This window comes from Xenopus laevis, chromosome 9_10L (assembly GCF_017654675.1).
Source record: "Xenopus laevis strain J_2021 chromosome 9_10L, Xenopus_laevis_v10.1, whole genome shotgun sequence".
Taxonomy (NCBI): Eukaryota; Metazoa; Chordata; class Amphibia; order Anura; family Pipidae; genus Xenopus; species Xenopus laevis.
The window spans coordinates 12,783,378-12,801,648 of NC_054387.1; the positions used below are offsets into that span (position 1 = coordinate 12,783,378).

The window sequence follows — 18,271 nt, forward strand, 5'->3', positions numbered from 1 at the left end:
GATCCATTATCTGGAAAGCTGTTCTCTGAATTATGGGAAGGCCAGCTCCCATAGACTCTGTTTTAATCAAATAATTAAATTTTAAAATTATTTCCTTTTTCTGTGTAATAATAAAACAGTAGCTTGTACTTGATCCCAACTAAGATATAATTAATCCTTATTGGAAGCAAAACCAGCCTATTGGGTTTATTTAATGTTTCCGTGATTTTCAAGTAGACTTAAGGTATGAAGATCTAAACTACGTACCCCAGTTTCCTAGCGTTCTGGATAACAGGTCCCATACCTGTATTATAAGTTTACAATGTGCATTTATGATTTATGTGTGAATGTCAAACTCTTGTAGCGCTACTGCCCTAGCAGATGAGGCAGGTGATACATTTCTCAATGACAGATCTTAGAGAAGCCTTGATCCTCACTGGTGCATTGTCTGGGTTACCCCTATACATGTACATAAGAACAATCTGCAGTATTAGAAAATGTCCTTTTTTATTTCCACCATAAGCCTCAATAAAAATATAAAATAACCTCTATACGATTTCTCACTGCCTCATTGTGAGAGTGGGCACTTGGTATCACTTTGTCTTGTGGACCTTTGAAGGCACCACTATCAATAGTCCAACCAAAGAAATAGATAGTGATGGTACTTGGTTCATATATAAATACAATTCAGTCATGTCTTCAAGAGATAAGCTCTCACATCCACTCCAGCATCTGCTGTTAATAGTGAAATATTGTCAAATTCAATAATAATGTGTCCTAATTCCCGTTCTTCCCCTTGACAGCTTCAGATGAGAATGAGTGAACGGACAGTTTCTCTGAACACCATGGTGCCCCTGCCACGTAGCGCTTATTGGAAGCACATAACAAGGCAACACAGCGTAGGACAACTTTATAGTCTGCAAGGTGAGTGATGAGGTGGGAGGCTTCTGAAACCTTGGTGAAAAAGAAAATTTGGCCCAAATATCAGAGGGGTCTTGATACAGTCCTCCTGTGATGCCAGGGCCTCCATGTTTTCTTATACCAGCCTATTGTGTTTTGTCATGATGTTGGGATCCATTGCAGTGCACCTGCTCATGTACCATGGGGTAAACACAAGTGCTAGTGTGCTGAGATTCATAAAATAGGGCCCCTTAGTGTGGTAGTACAAAGTGTACTCTGCATGCTGTGCTGGTTGCCTTTTTGTTGGCACATAGGTGCAGGTCAGGGGTGAAAGGGAGCAGAGAACTAAAGCAGACGGCAAGTACTGGGTGCTTCAAGAGCCTTATGCCCATAAGGCCTCAAAAATAACTGTGCAAGTAAAGAGATTCCATACGTACAACAACGTACACCGATGCTATGCCCATGCTCTTCCCCTTGCATGGCAGCTTCAGGAATCCAGGAGCACGTTTCATTATGGGCAAATAGTCTCCAAAACAAAGCTACTTTTTGCACTTTGCACATTACACCATGTTTGTACTCCAGCCTTCCTTTTGCACCTTGACCCTTCAGTAAACGAGCTCTAACATCTGGGAATATGTTATATAAATATATAATATAGGTATGGGATTAGTTATCCAGAAAGCTCCTAATTACAGGAAGGCCATCTCCCATTGACTCCATTTTATCCAAATAATTCACATTTTTTTTTTTTTTTCCCCTTTTGCTTTGACATAATAAAACAGTCCTGCACGGGTCCAATCAGAAGGACACATGCCCGACCCTGACCTGCTGACCCTTAACCTGACCCCCACCCGCCACCCAACACATCTCCCTACCCAGAGCCGCTACCTGGTTTACCTTACGGCCTGGGACCAGAAGTGCTATCACTCCAGTGCGGATTCAGCAGGGAGGGGACAAAAAGATTGCCTAAACCACTAGGGAGGATGGGAAGGCCAAGTCTAACACCATAGCCGGGTACCCAGGTGGGTTACCCACGGACTGCCCACATGGTCAGGGAATTGGGGATTTCCTGATCAAAACCCGACCCAACTTTGCAGATATTCCATGGGTACCTGACCCAATGCAGGACTATACTTTGTACTTGATCCCAACTAAGATATAATTAATCCTTATTGGAAGCAAAAACAGCACATTGGGTTTATTTCATGTTTACATGATTTTCTAGTAGACAAAGTATGAAGATACAAAATTATGGAAAGATCCAGTATCCGGAATACCCCAGTTTCCGAGCATTCTGGATAACAGGTCCTATACCGGTAATTTTTTGTTGGCTCTATCATTGAGCATTTCTAAATGCAAAAAAGCATAAATTAATTAAAAAGGAACAGAAAGAGCCAGTTTAGTAGTCTGCCTCCCAACTCAATTATACAGTTGCACATTCTGTGACCGCTGCTGGTATATATAAAAGAAGAGAGAAAAGAGCAATTAATTTAAAGAGCAGGGAAAATATTCAGGGAACTCTATTAATACATTAGGCTGCAGCTGTCAATCTGTTCTGTGTCCATGTCCGTTATACCAGAGAGCCGCGATCATTTCTCCGTGCTAATCTTTTAATGTTTGGCCTCGAGCAATTTTGCCTTTGTCATTTTTTTTTCCAATTCTGGAGGTTGATTTATGTTTAACAAATTGTCTATTATTTTCCGCTGAGCTAATATATTATATTTTATCATTCTACAACTACTTTTTTACCCAAGAGTAACCTACAGACTCGTGATGCCTACTTTAGAGACATTAGTTATTTTTTTGAAATTTCGAAAAATAATGCTGCGGTGAATTTTGCACTGCTCTTGCCCTTTTTTTGACGGTTAAAGCTCTAGGGGAAGGGTATGAAGATTCCGATTTTTATTTTTGTACAAAAATCATGATTTTTAAATACACAAAATTTCAAATTGTATTAAGCAAAAAAAGTGAAACTGTAGAGTAAAACTTTGGCATCTAAAAGCTTATGTAGAAGCCAGTGGGAGCTGTCCTGGGTAAAATGTAAGCAATTTATTCAATGTGGGGCTTGCAAGTTTTTCAAAAGAGTTTTTTGTTCTTGTGTTTTTTTTTAAACATATAACAATACAATTGAAAAAAAATGAATAAAATACAAATTCAGTGGTGCTTCACCGTTAACCTTTTTTTAAAGTTTTTTTAATTATTTGCCTTCCTCTTTTTCCGATTCATTCCAGCTTTCAAATGGGGGTCACTGACCCCATCTAAAAAAAAACCCATTCTCTGAAAGTATCATATTTAGTGATGGGTGAATGTGTCCCATTTCACTTCACCAAAAAATTTGCGAAACTCCAAAAAAAGACCATGGAAAAACGGCGAAAATTTTGCAAAAGCGTTGTAGACAATTGTTGTGACTTTTTTGTCCAAATGCATCAAAGTCAACCGGAGTCAAAATAATTGACGTGCAACAATTTTTAAGCGCTCAACAATTTTTACACTCGTTTTTTGTCCAAATGCGTTAGTCAATGGGCGTCAAAATTATTTTGACGCTCAACAATTTTTTTTACTTCATAATTAGTGATGAGGAAATCGGACCCGTTTGCAAAATTTCGGAAAAGTGAAAATTCGCCTGAATGCATTGGTCGATGGGTGACAATATTTTTTCCCCACCTATTGGAGCCTATGGGCGTCATTTTCATGGCAAAACTTGGGTGAAAAATTTCGCTCATCACTATTCATAATATTGAAAAGCCACCACTATGGGTAGACTTGGAAAGTTCTCTATAACTTTTCATATACAGCCCCAAGGTGGTCAGTTTCTGGATACTATTATACAATTTGATATTTTCTATACAGGTATGGGATCTGTTATCCAGAATGCTCAGGACCTGGGGTTTCCCGGATAACAGATCTTTCTATAATTTGGATCTTCATACCTTAAGTCTACTAGAAAATCATTTAAACATTAATTAAACCCAATAGGCTGGTGTTGCTTCCAATAAGGATTAATTATATTTTAGTTGGGATCAAGTACAAGGTACTGTTTTATTATTACAGAGAAAAAGAAATCATTTTTAAAAATTTGGATAATTTGGATAAAATTAAGTCTATGGGAGAGGGTCCTTCCATAAATCAGAGCATTCTGGAGAATGGGTTTTTGGATAACAGATCCCATACCTGTACTACTGTTTGATTGCTGCAATTGCAAACTGGAGAGCTGCTGAATACAAAGCTGAAAAACTGCCAATAAAAAATGAAAACCAATTGCAAATTGTCTCAGAATATCACTCTCTACATCATACTAAACGTTAATTTAAAGGTGAACAACCCCTTTAAGAATGTTGCTGTTTTTTAAATCTGTTGTTAAAGTGTGATAAATTGTCTTAACTGTGAGCCAATAAGGGTTTCCACTCATTGTGGCTTTTTAGGTGCCCCATTGTTATTATATAAAAAAAAAATCTTTTTTACACGACAGTAGAAAATCCCTCAGAAATGTTACCAATTTTTGATAAATCAGCTTTTTTCATTTAGGAAAGAATATTTAGCTGGAGTGGGGACCTACATCTCAGAATTATATATACAGGTATGGGACCTGTTATCCACAATGCTCGGGACCTGGGGTTTTCCGGATAAAGGATTTTTCTGTAATTTCGGTCTTCATGCCTTAAGTCTACTAGAAAATCATGTAAACATGAAATAAACCCAATAGGCTGGTTTTGCTTCCAATAAGGATTAATTATATCTTAGTTGGGATCAAGTACAAGCGACTGTTTTATTATTACACAGAAAAAGGAAATCATTTTTAAAAATTTGGATTATTTGGATAAAATGGAGTCTATGGGAGACAGCCATTCCTTAATTCAGAGCTTTCTGGATATCGGGTTTCCTGATAAGGTATCCTATACCCGTATTAATATTTTATATATTAAAATATTTCTCACTACTTCTTTGTTAGTTTGTCATTTGCATGGCTCAATTAATTTCCACTTTCTGAAAGGTAATTCCGTTTACATATTAAGGAGCTGGTGAAGCGTCCAAGTGGAAATCAGAAAAGTGTAATTTAATAACTTTATAAAAGAATGGTAAATTGCATTTGCTGTAAATACGTTTTTTGAAATGATCTCAATCAATCTCAATTATTCGTAGTGAGCTTTGGGCACATTATTGATTACCAATATAATTGACCTTGCAAACGACATTACATTGTTTGAATTTATAATGATCCGGCAGAAGGGAACTTGCTCTCTGCTTTCTCATCTCTAGATACGCAACACTTGCATCTCTGAACTCTTATGGACCATTATGATAAAAGCCAGAAGTATTAATAGTGATCAAGTGAGGACATCTAGTGGTGTGAACCATAAGTTTTTTTAACGAAGACTACAATGAAGTCTATAAAACAGTTTTCCCTCTGTACTAAGCTAAAAGGAGAACCAAACCCTTTTTATTAAAGAGGGACTATCATGGAAATTAAAATTGAATATAAGTTTCAGCATACTGAAACTTTCTAAATACAACCAATTAAATATTCGGCATTGTTTCTGAAATAATCAAGTTTATGTTCACTATTCCTCTCTCAGCATCTGTTTCTCTACATTCTGTCTTCATGCAGCCGTTGAGTGTCAGATGAATGATCCAATATATCTTAAAGGGGGGGCTTCCTTTCCTAGTAGATGAATTAGAGCTCACTCAAATAACGGATTCCAGTAAAAACAAAATCTAACAAAATAACTGCCTTTTGCATAAATTCTGCATGTAGAGAGACATGATTTCTGGTGATTTTAATAGAGTGAGCTCTAATACTTCTTCTTTGCAAAAGGAGCCCCTTCTATAAGATATATTGGATCTAACTGTCAATGATTATCTGACACCCAACTGCTGCATGAAGACAGAATGAACAGAAACAGACACTGAGAGAGGAATAGTGAACATAAACTTGATTATTTCAGAAACAATGCAGAATATTTAATTGATTGTATTTTCAATCTTTATTTTTTCAATATGATGCTTATGTTAAATTTAAATTTTCACAATATTTCCCCTTTTAAATCACCTACCCTACATAGACCTCCTTACCTGTTCCTACCAGCCTAGGTGTTACCCTGGGAAAATGCCCATAAATCTTTACTTACCCCTCGTTGCAGATTCAGGGCATCAGAGTTCACGGGCTCTATCTTCTTCTCTTCGGTAATCTTTGGGAAGAGAGCGGTGTATAGGCGCATGTGCAGTTGGCGCAATCTTCCAGTCCTGAACAACTGTGTATGCGGCGAAAGCCATGGAAATTGAATAAGACCCGAAGATTACCAAAGAGAAGAAGATGGCACCCGTGAACTCCAATGCCCTGAATCTGCAACGAGGGGTAAGTAAAGAGTTAGGGGCATTTACCCAGGGTAACACCTAGGCTGGGGAGTGGAGCAAGGAAGTGGATCTATGTAGTGTTGGGGATTTTAATAAAAAGGGGTTGGTTCTCCTTTAAAGGGGAGGGTCATCTTAAAATGAACCTTTAGTATGTTATAGAATTATATTCTAAGCAACTTTTCATTTGGCTTTAATTTTTTTCTTTTTTTATAATTTCTGAAATATTTGCCTTTTTCTTCTGACTCTTTCCAGCTTTCAAATGGGGGTCACTGACCCCATCCAGAAACAAATGCTTTGTAAGGCTCCACATTTAGGAGGTTATTTATTAAAGTCTGGATGCCAAAAACTCAAAAAATGTTTAGTTTTTTTTTTACTATAAAATCTGAATTGTTATTGGGAAAAAAACGTGATTTTTTTTGGGAATTTACTAAACTCTGAGGGTCCGAATAAAAAAAGTACTCAGAACTCAGACCTGCCGAGTTCATGTAGATGTCAATGGGAGAAGATATCCTGATCTGCTCTGGGTTTCGTGCAATTATCCGAATTATTAAAATAGAATCTATAATCAGTTTACACCCACAAGTGCTTGTAACGGCAGTGAACACGTGAGCTTACCAGTAGATCATATAACTTTATTCAACACTAATAACATAGTGACTGGTCAGCCTACTCAATTAAAAAAATTCCATTGATTCAATTCCATTGATGCAAATTTTTAAAAATGATTTCCTTTTATTTTGTAATAATAAAACAGTAGCTTGTACTTGATCCCAACTAAGATATAATTAATCCTTATTGGAATCAAATCCAGCCTATTCGGTTTATTTAATGTTTACATGATTTTCTAGTAGACTTAAGGCATGAAGATCCAAATTACAGAAAGATCCATTATCCAGAAAACCCCAGGTCCAGAGCATGCCAGAAAACAGGTCCCATGCCTGTATCTGTATCTAGGGAGAGAAAGACCTTGCTGTATAGAGTCCAATTGCTCTCATAAGCATGGAAAAAGTTCCTGGGGTGCCAAACAGAAGATATGATTGTCTATTTGGTAGCCCTAAGATGTTTGTGGCCTCCTGTAGGCTGCCAGTCCAGTTTTTTATTCTACCAAAACTTGCCTTTAAACCAAAAATAAGCATCTGCTTTGAGGCCAATGGGGAAAACATCCAAGGGGGCTGGTGAGAAACATGTTGCTCACAAGCCAATGGTTGGGGACCACTGCTCTAGACCAAAAAGGTTACTCAATATTTTTATCTGTTTATATCTTTCTAATGATATTCTCCTAATTAACAAAAATGTTAAGATGGTTTTAGCTTGGGAATCAATGCCTTAAGAAGCATGCATAGCTTTTAGTATAGTTATGTTTTGTTTGCAAACAGAACTACTTAGAAAAACCCAAGAGCAGGAGCTCCAACCCAACCAGTGACCAACATTCAGATGTAAAAGTAGTTGGGGAGCAACACAAGCATGAAAAATGTTCCCGGGATGCCAAGTGCAGTGATTGGTCATTGGTAGCTCCTACTGTATATGGACTGTCAACCTACAAGAAGTTCTGTTTGGTCACAAACTTGCCTCCAAACCAGGAATTCATAAATAAGCCCCTACTTTTAGGCCACTGGGAGCAACATCCAAGGGGTTGGTGAGCAACATGTTGAGCCATTGGTTGGGGACCACTGCTCTAGACCAAAAAGGTTACTCAATATTTTTATATTTTTCTAATGATATTGATTTAATTATCAGCAATGAAAATACATAAATGGCTATAATAATAACACTCAGTATTTCTGTTTCTTTTCCCACAAACCAATACTTTGGAAAGACCTCACTAATCCTCAGAAACTTCACCGAACGGACACTTTTCCTACTTACAGATCGGAGCACTGATAGAGACTTTCAAGGAACTCAATGACACAAACTATTTTGGCTGGGATTTCTTGACTTCAACAACGGAGCAGATCTTTCTACCCACTGATGCAATTTTTATATCTTCACTAAAAATATGTGCTTTGTAGACATTTGAGGAAACGTTGGTTTCACATTTGACCATATGAACTGGACAATGAAATGTTTCTTTTTTTTTTTTAAATCTGAAGTGTCCATCTGCAAATCTATGTGTCTGTCCATTGTGGTTTGGTGTGACTTTGATTCCTGAGTGATATCAATTAAATTGTATTTTTTTTTTGTTAATTTCATATTGTAAACATTTATTTATTCCCAAACTTTGATATTGACCATGCCCAGGAGGGTCTTAAACAATGTGTTAAAGGGAAAAGAGGTACAGTATGGTGTCCAAGTAGGGTGAGATTTGAAGTGAGAACTTGTTTGCTTTCCTGAGTACCCCGTAAACTTTAGTAGGATGACTGTTACCCCAATGTTTATATATATCGGTTTTGTATGAGCGAAGGGGGCCCAGCCTGAAGGCCAGTTTGGGTGAGATTTGAGGTGAGTGCTTATTTGTTCCCCTAGATACTACTGTAACTATAGCAGGGTGACTGTTAACAAGGTTACAGATATATAGAAACATTGGGTTAACAGTCACCCTGCTATAGTTACAGTAGTATCTAGGGGAACAAATAAGCACTCACCTCAAATCTCACCCAAACTGGCCTTCAGGCTGGGCCCCCTTAGCTCATAACAAGGTTACAGATATATAGAAACATTGGGTTATGAGCTAAGGGGGCCCAGCCTGAAGGCCAGTTAGGGTGAGATTTGGGGTGAATGCTTATTTGTGCCCTGGGTACCCCTGTTACTATAGCAGGTTGACTGTTACCCAAATGTTTCTATATATCTGTAAGAATGCTATGATTTAAATGTGATCAGACACCAGACAGAAGGCCAGTTACAGTAATATAACTGTTAGGGCCAGTTAGGGTGAGATTTGGGGTGAGTGTTTATTTGTGCCCTGGCTACCCCTGGAACTATAGCAGGGTGACTGTTACCCAAATATTTAGGGGGCCCAGTCTGAAGGCCAGTTAGGGGGAGATTTGGGGTGAAGGTTGTTGTACCCCTGGAACTATAGCAGGGTGACTTGTTACCCCAATGTTTCTATATATCTGTAACCTTGTTATGAGCTAAGGGGGCCCAGTCTGAAGGCCAGGTTTGGGGGAGAGTTGGGGTGGATGTTTTTGTGCCATGGGTACCCCTGGAACTATAGCAGGGTAGTATTGATTTAATGTAACCCTGTTATAAACTAAGGGGCCCAGTCTGAAGGCCAACAATATGTTTACACTATATCATTTTAGAATTTAAGAGGGGACTAACTAAATCCTGGAACTCAAAAAGAGTTACTGAATCTAAAAAGTTTGCAAATCTGGAATGAACTGAAGAGGAAACATCATCTAGCACTTGATTCACAAACATGTTTGGAATTTAAATTTGGCACAATAGTTAGAAATTACACTACTTTTAGTTAATTGCTATATTATTGTTACATTTACAAACAGATTGTGTGAAACTCATTGCATACCTTTGTTTTAAAAGTAAACTTCAGAACATTTATTTTACAATGTTAAAGGGAAAATATACCCTGTTTATAAGTGGAGGCTAGTGTCTTCATTTCAGTCACTGAGTAAACTTGAACTTTATTCACAGACAATGTTTGCAACAGCATTACCGATTTAAGGATATAAAAGTCATTGTAGGATTTGTCTTGGTTAAGGGCGAGATGCATACTGCGCCATTGTTTCAAGAGTCATAACCAACAATGCACAAAGTGTCACCGAGATACTGCTTTCAATTGCAAATATATATTTATATTGTATATGCTTTCCTCAGGTCCTGGAGTTTTCTCGAATAACAGATTTTTCTGTAATTTGAATATTCACACCCCTACTAGAAAATCATATAAACATTAAAGAAACTCAATAGGCTGGTTTTGCTTACAATTTGTTAACATTGTGACCGAATCAAAACTTGTCTCTAAGCAGTTACGATTAGTGATGGGCGAATTTGCGCCGTTTCGCTTCGCCGAAAAATTCGCGAATTTCGCGCGAAATTCGCGAAACGGCGAAAAATTCGCGAAACGGCGCCGGCGTCTCGTTTTTGACGCCGGCGCCCGTTTTTTTGACGCCGGCGCCCGTTTTTGGCGCCGGCGCCCGTTTTTGGCGCCGGCGTCCGTTTTTCGAAAAAAATTTTTTGACGCCGGCGAATTTTTTTGACGCGAATTTTCGCGGACGATTCGCGAATTTATTCGCTCGCGGCGAAACGCGCAAATTCGCCGCGAATTCGCGCCTGGCGAATAAATTCGCCCATCACTAGTTACGATGATGGTACTAAATTCTATAGCCGGTTATTTTTTATAGTATGCAACGTATTAGAAGTTGTTTTTGCTGGCTGAAAACAGGTCCTATGAAGATGATCAGCAGGCCAAAGTGGAGAGCTGTATGTAAGATAATTATGGCAGTTGGAGAAAGTAGGACTTGGTGTGAACTGTAGGATAAGATGGAGAGACAGTAGGGCAAGATGGTGGCAGCGGGGCAAGATGGTGACAGCAGGGCAAAATGGCGACTGTAGTGCAAGATTGACAGTAGGACAAGATGGAGAGACATTAGGGCAAGATTGTGACAACAGGGCAAGATGGAGAGACATTAGGGCATGATTGTGACAGCAGGGCAAGATGGGAACTGTAGAACAAGATAGAGAGACAGTAGGACAAGATGGTGACAGTAGGGCATGATGGGAGTTGTAGGACAGAATGGAAAGACAGTATGACAAGATGGTGACATCAGGACAAGATGGAGACAGTAGGGCATGATTTCTTGTTTGCTTGAACATTTTTTTGTAGCGATAATTATTTACATGAAATTTTCAGCACTTAAATGAAAAAAGTTGCCTATGGCATGTGAATCCATGCCTGGTGAAAAATTTCAATTCTCACTAGTATGGTATGATAAGAGACAGTTGGAAAATAGGCAGATAGAAGAACAGGATGGAGACTATAGGACAAGATGATAGTGTGCAATGAAGAAAATAACACTTTACATCAGTTTGAACCATGTTACGGCCCATCAGCAGTCAAAGGCAGTCTTTGGTCCTGGGATTTTCCAACTTTAGATGTCAGAGCAAAATCAGTTGGTGAGAGTCAATAACTGGTTCATTTGCAATAAAGATGAACCCATTATAAGGCACCTAAATCCCTCCCTAAAAGTATATTTGATAAATCTGCTCTACAGATTCCAACATACAGCAGCCCTATACAATTTTGTCACACCCTCAGTCTAAACCTCTATAGACCTTTTTGGTTACCAACTCATTTGATGACCACGGTGTAGTTACGTGAAATGAATTGAAATTTTTAATCATTAGAACAAACCCATTTTCCTAGTTGTGCGATCAGTTATCATGTTTGGAACAATTCAAATTACATATTTTGTAATTTAATGGAAACAATTCTGTTATGGATAATGAAGACTGACTTGGAAGTAACAAGTCTTCTGTTTCATGGCGGGTAAGAAAATGGCAGATTGCGTAGGTGTGAAACATTTTGCTGGTTTGTCATATTCTATTGATCCGTTTATTGAACTTGAGAAGTTGCAGACATTAATACTGGCAAGTGTAATATTTGTCAGTTGTAGGACAAATGGGATAAAGCCCAGGCACTCAGCCGAAATACATAAAGTAACTGGATTATTGGTTTTAAGAAAATAGCAGTTTTGCTGTCATATAAAACAGATGGAGCAAATACGGTAACCTTTTTTCTGCCCACGATCTCTCAATCACTCTTCTTTCATTGCCTTTACATATCTGTAAATTGTTTTTTTGTTGTATTGTGACCTATTTCCCCTCTTTCTTCTACCATTTACCCTTTCACTCCACTCCTATGTTTTCCTATAGGGAAGCCTTTTTTGTTTGATGCAGCCATCTTTGAAGTCTCCAACAGTCAAGCAGAAGAATCTACATAACCAGTAAGATCATTAGAAACTTCAGACCTGTAGAACAGTGCTTGTTGGACTTATTATAATTCAAGCCACTTTTGGAGGACCAATCTCTGATTATTTGGACCCCCCACTGCTCATAACAAGGTTCCAAATACAGGAAATCATTGGTGTATCAGCTACAGTCCTGAGAATCTCTAGGGCAGTGTAAACATTCACCCCCAAGTCTCATCCTAATTGACCTCCTAGCTAGACTTTTAGGATTATCTTGGAGTGCACAGTCATTATCCTCACATTTCACTCAAAGGGGAAGATTTAGCAATATTTTTTTAATATTCTTTTTTAATTTTCAAGATTTTTATTGATAAATATCAAAATTAAATCAAAGGCATTATTTTCTACAAAAGCCTGAATTTGAGTTTAAATAAACCTACCCCTAGAGTTCTTAAGAATACCCCCCCCCCCACACCGAGCAAAACCAGGCCCCTAGGGGGACAGTCCCACAGTTTGGGAACCTCTGTGCTAGACCAGCCTTTGTCAAATCAGAACATTAGAACGTCACAAGCCAGAAGGAACCAATAGCCAATCATATTAGATTATTCAAAGGACTAGACCATCCTGAAGTTAAACAAAATGTTAGTACAGGTATGGGACCTGTTATCCAGAATGCTTGGGACTTTGGGTATTCCAGATAATGGATCTTCCACTAATTTGGATCTCCATACCTTAAGTAATTGAAACATTAATTAAATCCAATAGGCTGGTTTTGACTCCAGTAAAGATTAAGTATATCTTAGTTGGGATCAAGTACAAGTTACTGTTTTATTATTACAGAGAAAAGTAAATCATTTTTAAAAATGTGTATTATTTGAATACTTGATGTCCTAGAATTTCATCCCTGCCAGTAAGTAAATTCTCTTAATATCTTTGTTTTTAATTTAAATTTAACCATGTTATAAAAAAAACCTGTTACATGTTGGTTATTCATTAAACATTGAAATGTTACTTTCTTTGGGATTTGTTCTTTTCCCATCAAACAATACAAATGAACCCTCTCACCAGTTTGTAGACATGGCCCATTTTGAACATTCTCATGGGTTCAATTGACCAGCAATTCTCAGTTACACTAAATATACTTCTCAAAGGATCCTCTGGCCAATCCTCACATGCACACAACATTCCTCTGAGTGCCATTAGCCATTAAGGGGCTTCTTTAACACTCTGATTCCCTAACTGGTACACAATCAAACATCCCAATCACTCACTCCTCATTGGGACCCAGGCTGTCCTTGCTAGCTAACATCCTCTCATTCCTGTAGTAAACATATAGTTCCCAACACAAGGTCAGGGCAACTTAAGAAAAAAAATATTGCATTGATCTGTGAAAAATTTTGCATTTTGTGAAAGTGGCAAAATGTGGAAGGTGAGTGGTACATACAGATTGAGGAACCACAGATGGACCCTGCCCAGACAGAGGGGAAGATGAGGGGTACATACAGAAAGAGCAACTACAGATGAAAAAGATTTCATTGATGTATATTGATAACAGGCAGAACTTTTATTTCAATCTGAAAAGGGCAAAATGCTCAAATAAGATGTCTGGAACACAATATGGCACCGCCTTCCCATATGTATAATGTAAATACAAATATACAGGGGAAGGAATGTTCTGGGCACACAATAAGCTATACCCTCATACTGTACTGTCTAAGGGAAACAATATGTCACCTCCTTCCCATATGTATAAATACAAATATACAGAGAAGGAATGTTCTGGGCACACAGTAAGCTATACCCTCATACTGTACTGTCTAAGAGAAACAATATGTCACCTCCTTCCCATATGTATAAATACAAATATACAGAGAAGGAATGTTCTGGGCACACAATAAGCTATACCCGCATACTGTACTGTTTATGGGAAACAATATGGCACCTCCTTCCCATATGTATAAATACAAATATACAGAGAAGGAATGTTCTGGGCACACAATAAGCTATACCCGCATACTGTACTGTCTAAGGGAAACAATATGGCACCTCCTTCCCATATGTATAAATACAATATACAGAGAAGGAATATTCTGGGCACACAATAAGCTATACTCTCATACTGTTCTGTCCAATGGAAACATTATGGTAGTTCCATCCCATATTTGTAACTACAAGACATTTAGCTTTCTGCTCCTGTATAAATCATGTAATCTCCTATATATCAGAAGTCTTGAACAGACCCAAAAGTAACTTACAAACAGGAACAACAGTATCTCTAATCAAACTTTGTAGTAACTTTACAGTCACACAGACATTGTTATTAATAAAGGTTAGAATGAAATTCTACTTTGGGAAAAAAAAATCAGTTGATAATTCTTCCAATTTAGTGACAAGTGCACAAATTAGTCCTGATTCGCTTGCTGATTGCATCAAACCAACATATTTTAGAATGTTAAACCGATGATTGACGGCACCTTCACAATCTCCGCACGCAGGTCAGTCAGTGATATTTAAAGGTTCTCATTATCTTTATTCCATCTATATTTTTTACAAAGCCTTTTGCCATAGAAACCATTTTACAAGAAGTATTAATTTTGATAACATCCATGACCCTGTCGTAATTAAGAGGCTGTCAGCTATTTCTGTGCCAGGCATTGGGAGCGTATTGTCATGTACGGCAACCGTATAAATGGTGGCATGAAATAAACGAAGAGCTTGATTAGTATAATTAATCGACGCCTCGTTTCAGCCAAGGCCCCACATCATAATTAAGTGGAAATACTGCAGTTTAATTACCATTAGGGCAGGTGTTGCTTATAATTATTAAAGAATAATAACAGCAAAAGGTAGCGACTTCAGTATTTATTGTACAAGAACTGGAACTGAACTGCCATTGGTTCTGTAAGTACGCCAAAGAGTAAAACAAGAATGAGAATAGTTTAAAGTTTATTTTAGGTGGATAAGTGGCTTTACATTGAAAAAGAAATACGGTGCCATATGCTACAATCTTTCAGGGGGAAAATAAGGGTGGTCACCCCTTTTTCTTTTTTTAATGGGATAAATGTAAGCGGCTCCACGTGTTTCAATGAATTTACCCAACAATTTGTGCTTAGACAAGGAGGTTTGTCACTTGAGAGGAACAGCAAAGGAGTCACACTGGGATTTGTAATAGTGATGTGCACCGGACACTAACCCGCCCCTCCACTAACTCGCCTGACCCTAACCTGTCCCTCCACTAACTTACCTGACCCTAACCTGTGCCTCTACAACCTGCACCAGACTCTAACCTGCTCCTCCTACTCACGTCCCTAACCCGCCCCTGCCCCTAAACTGTTCCTCCACCATGCGCACCCAACCCTAACCTGCCCCTCCACCACCCACAACGACCCTCTCCCATCTGACCCTAATTGGCCCCTCCACCACACCTTGACCCTGCCTCGCCTTATCCTAACCCAGTACGCCTCCTTGTTTATAGACCTGTACCTGCCTCGCCCCTCTTTGACGTAATTGAAGGGGCAGGCCATACAGGCGGGAGTCTATAAAAATCGTTGACTACCCATGAGCCGCCACTCGTGAGAGAGGAGAGTGGAAGGAAGTGCTCAACCCAGCAATCGTGTGCGGAAGTTTTCCCAAACCTGCCTGAGCCACAGATCCCAGCGGGTTTCAGTCTACACATCACTAATCTGATAGACATGAAGACCTACTGTAGGACCCCCTCATCACACACATCAGTCCTATAACCCAAGCTTACACCATGTTTAGAGTTGTCTTGATTTGGCTCTTAATCCATATGTACATTTATATATTATTTATAGATCAAAAACATTATCACCTTTGCCAACCAATAATTAAAAAAAAGGACGGGAACGGATTTAATATATTTTAAAGTTATACCCCCTAAGGACATGAAACCTAGTGTAAAAACCAATGACAGAGGGTCCCTTAAACTGTTTTATTAATATAAATGAAGCCAGAAGACCTGGGGGTCCCCAGATTAGTAATTCTTGGAGCAGCACCAACATCATGGTGGGGGCCCAATGATTTGCTCAGAACAATGATCAATAATGAGAGATTGACCTACAGTATTCCAGTCATGCCAACACACTCTTCAGGTCTAAGGGAGAACCAAACTAAAATATCAGCCAAGTTCCGCATAGTTTCATATAACACCTTATTTAAAGGATCACATATTTCAACCCCAAACACATTCCCATTTTTTTTTTTTTTTTACTGTTGATGGGAATAAGGTACTTGTGCTAAATACTGTATGAGAGAGTCCTGCGTCGGGTCAAGTACCCATGGGTCCCCGCAGAATACCCACAAAGTGATCGGGTTTTGGGCAGAAAGTTCATGCAGGAATTCCGTGGGTAACCCGTCTGGGTACCTGACTAAGGTGCAAGCACAATTTGCCCCCTTACCAATGTGTTTCAGCTCCCGCGTGATGTCCCTTTCGGTTTCATGGCTCCCGGGACAGAAAGGTAAGTAAACTATTTGTGGGCCGGGTCAGGTAGCAGGTCTAGCAATGGGAACTTATTGGGTGGCGGGTGTGGGTTGGGTTGCAGGTCAGTGGGTCCAGGTTGGACATGGGTCTGCCCTACTGGACATGAACAGGACTCTAAAATATTGCACTTTATCAGTTAAAATGCCATTATAATGCTTGTGTGCTCATGAGACAGACAGATCGTCGATGGAAATTTGTGCTTTATGTTTAGCAAATGCAAAATTCCCATCCACCACCCCAACAAAATAAAAGCCTAATATAAAGGCTCAACACATAAAGCCAAATAATTAGTTTCTCCATGATATAGATAGAGAGAGCGAGAGATAGATGATAGATGAATAGATAGATAGATAGATAGATAGATAGATAGATAGATGCCATGTGCCAGAACCAAGGAGAGGTGGAGACAGATCTTGTTTATTGTTACAACGTGAAACTTCTTGGATAAAAAAAAACCAGGCACTATGGCACCTAAAGGGTTAAATGAGCAGTATTATGTTAATTGTTTTTTAAATCCAAGATAGTAATTATGGAAATTGTCTTAAATCAGAACTTGTGGTAACCCTGAGATCTGAATATTTTAAAATTAAGCTGCAATAATATATCTGATAATATATCGTATCCACCGAGTAGTAACATCTGTATCATCAATTTGTAACATTTGTTTATAACCACACCAAGCGGGGGTTGGTATATTTATTTCATTTAATCTTGATAAAGGCTCTAGACAGAAGCCAAAACTTTTTAATATGCCAGAATAAAATTATCGATTTTAAATAGAGTCCCAGGAGTGCGCTGCTATTTCCTGCTCTACGTATGTGACCCCAGCTGCAGCACCCGGGCAGAGAGACCAAGATATATATATATATATTTTTTTAATTATTATTAACTTGTACTTATATAGCGCCAACATATTGCGTAGCACTGTAAAGTAAATGTAAATCACATGAATTATTTACATAGAACATATGAGTTACATACACACACATACATGTAATTAAAAGGTCCCTGATGGAACCAAACGGTCACGTTGGCTGTCCATGCACTTTCTAATATATTAATTTTTTATCATAAGAGATCTCGGTATACACACGCATACATGTAAGAAAAAGTATTCTTCCCCCTTGCAGGGCACTAGATATATTTTTGCTGTTCTTTAATCTGACTTTAACCTGCTCAGTAGTATGGCAAATATCCACTAGATGGCAAGCTCAGAGTTTCCAATATTATCTCAAGATTTTATTCTATTTATTACTGCGGTTGTCCAACAATAACAAGGCTAGATCTTTTAAATAAATTACTTTTTTTCAAAGTTTTCTCATGGGCCATTTTATGCAAGGATCCTCCAGTGAGAGAATGAGAGTCCAGAATGATCGGTCTTCACCCTTCTTTATCCCAGTCTTCCAGAATCGTGGGCGCAGGGTTAAATTGTGTGTGAGAGAGAGAGAGAGAGAGAGAGAGAGAGAGAGAGAGCGCGCGAGAGTGTATTTGGACACATTCAGGTGGGAGGGTGCAAATATATGGGTCAGTTCTTTCTCTTTTCCTTGTGATTTATTACATGACCCCGCACACCATCTACTGTTTTTCATACTTGATGGGAGGTGCTCCCCAACATTTCATTTAAAGATAAAAAGTAGCAATAACAATATATTTGGAGCCTTACAGAGCATATGTT

The 18,271-nt window shown here is 38.6% G+C and overlaps 1 protein-coding gene and 1 long non-coding RNA gene across 5 annotated transcripts in view; one reads left to right on the plus strand and one right to left on the minus strand.

The window, feature by feature from the left end:
• The window catches only part of dok5.L (docking protein 5 L homeolog), a 142,475-nt gene extending 134,060 nt beyond the window's left edge, over positions 1 to 8,415 (plus strand). For 3 of the 4 annotated variants that reach the window (XM_018234947.2, XM_041576505.1, XM_041576504.1), the window contains exons 7-8: positions 783 to 903; positions 8,048 to 8,415. In XM_018234947.2, coding sequence (XP_018090436.1) covers positions 783 to 903; positions 8,048 to 8,112 — 186 coding nt within the window. In that variant the 3' untranslated portion in view covers positions 8,113 to 8,415. The remainder of the gene's footprint in view (positions 1 to 782; positions 904 to 8,047) is intronic. The other variant, XM_041576507.1, reaches the window with a different exon arrangement.
• The window catches only part of LOC108700909, a 146,395-nt gene that overhangs the window by 31,223 nt on the left and 96,901 nt on the right, over positions 1 to 18,271 (minus strand). The window lies entirely within an intron of this gene.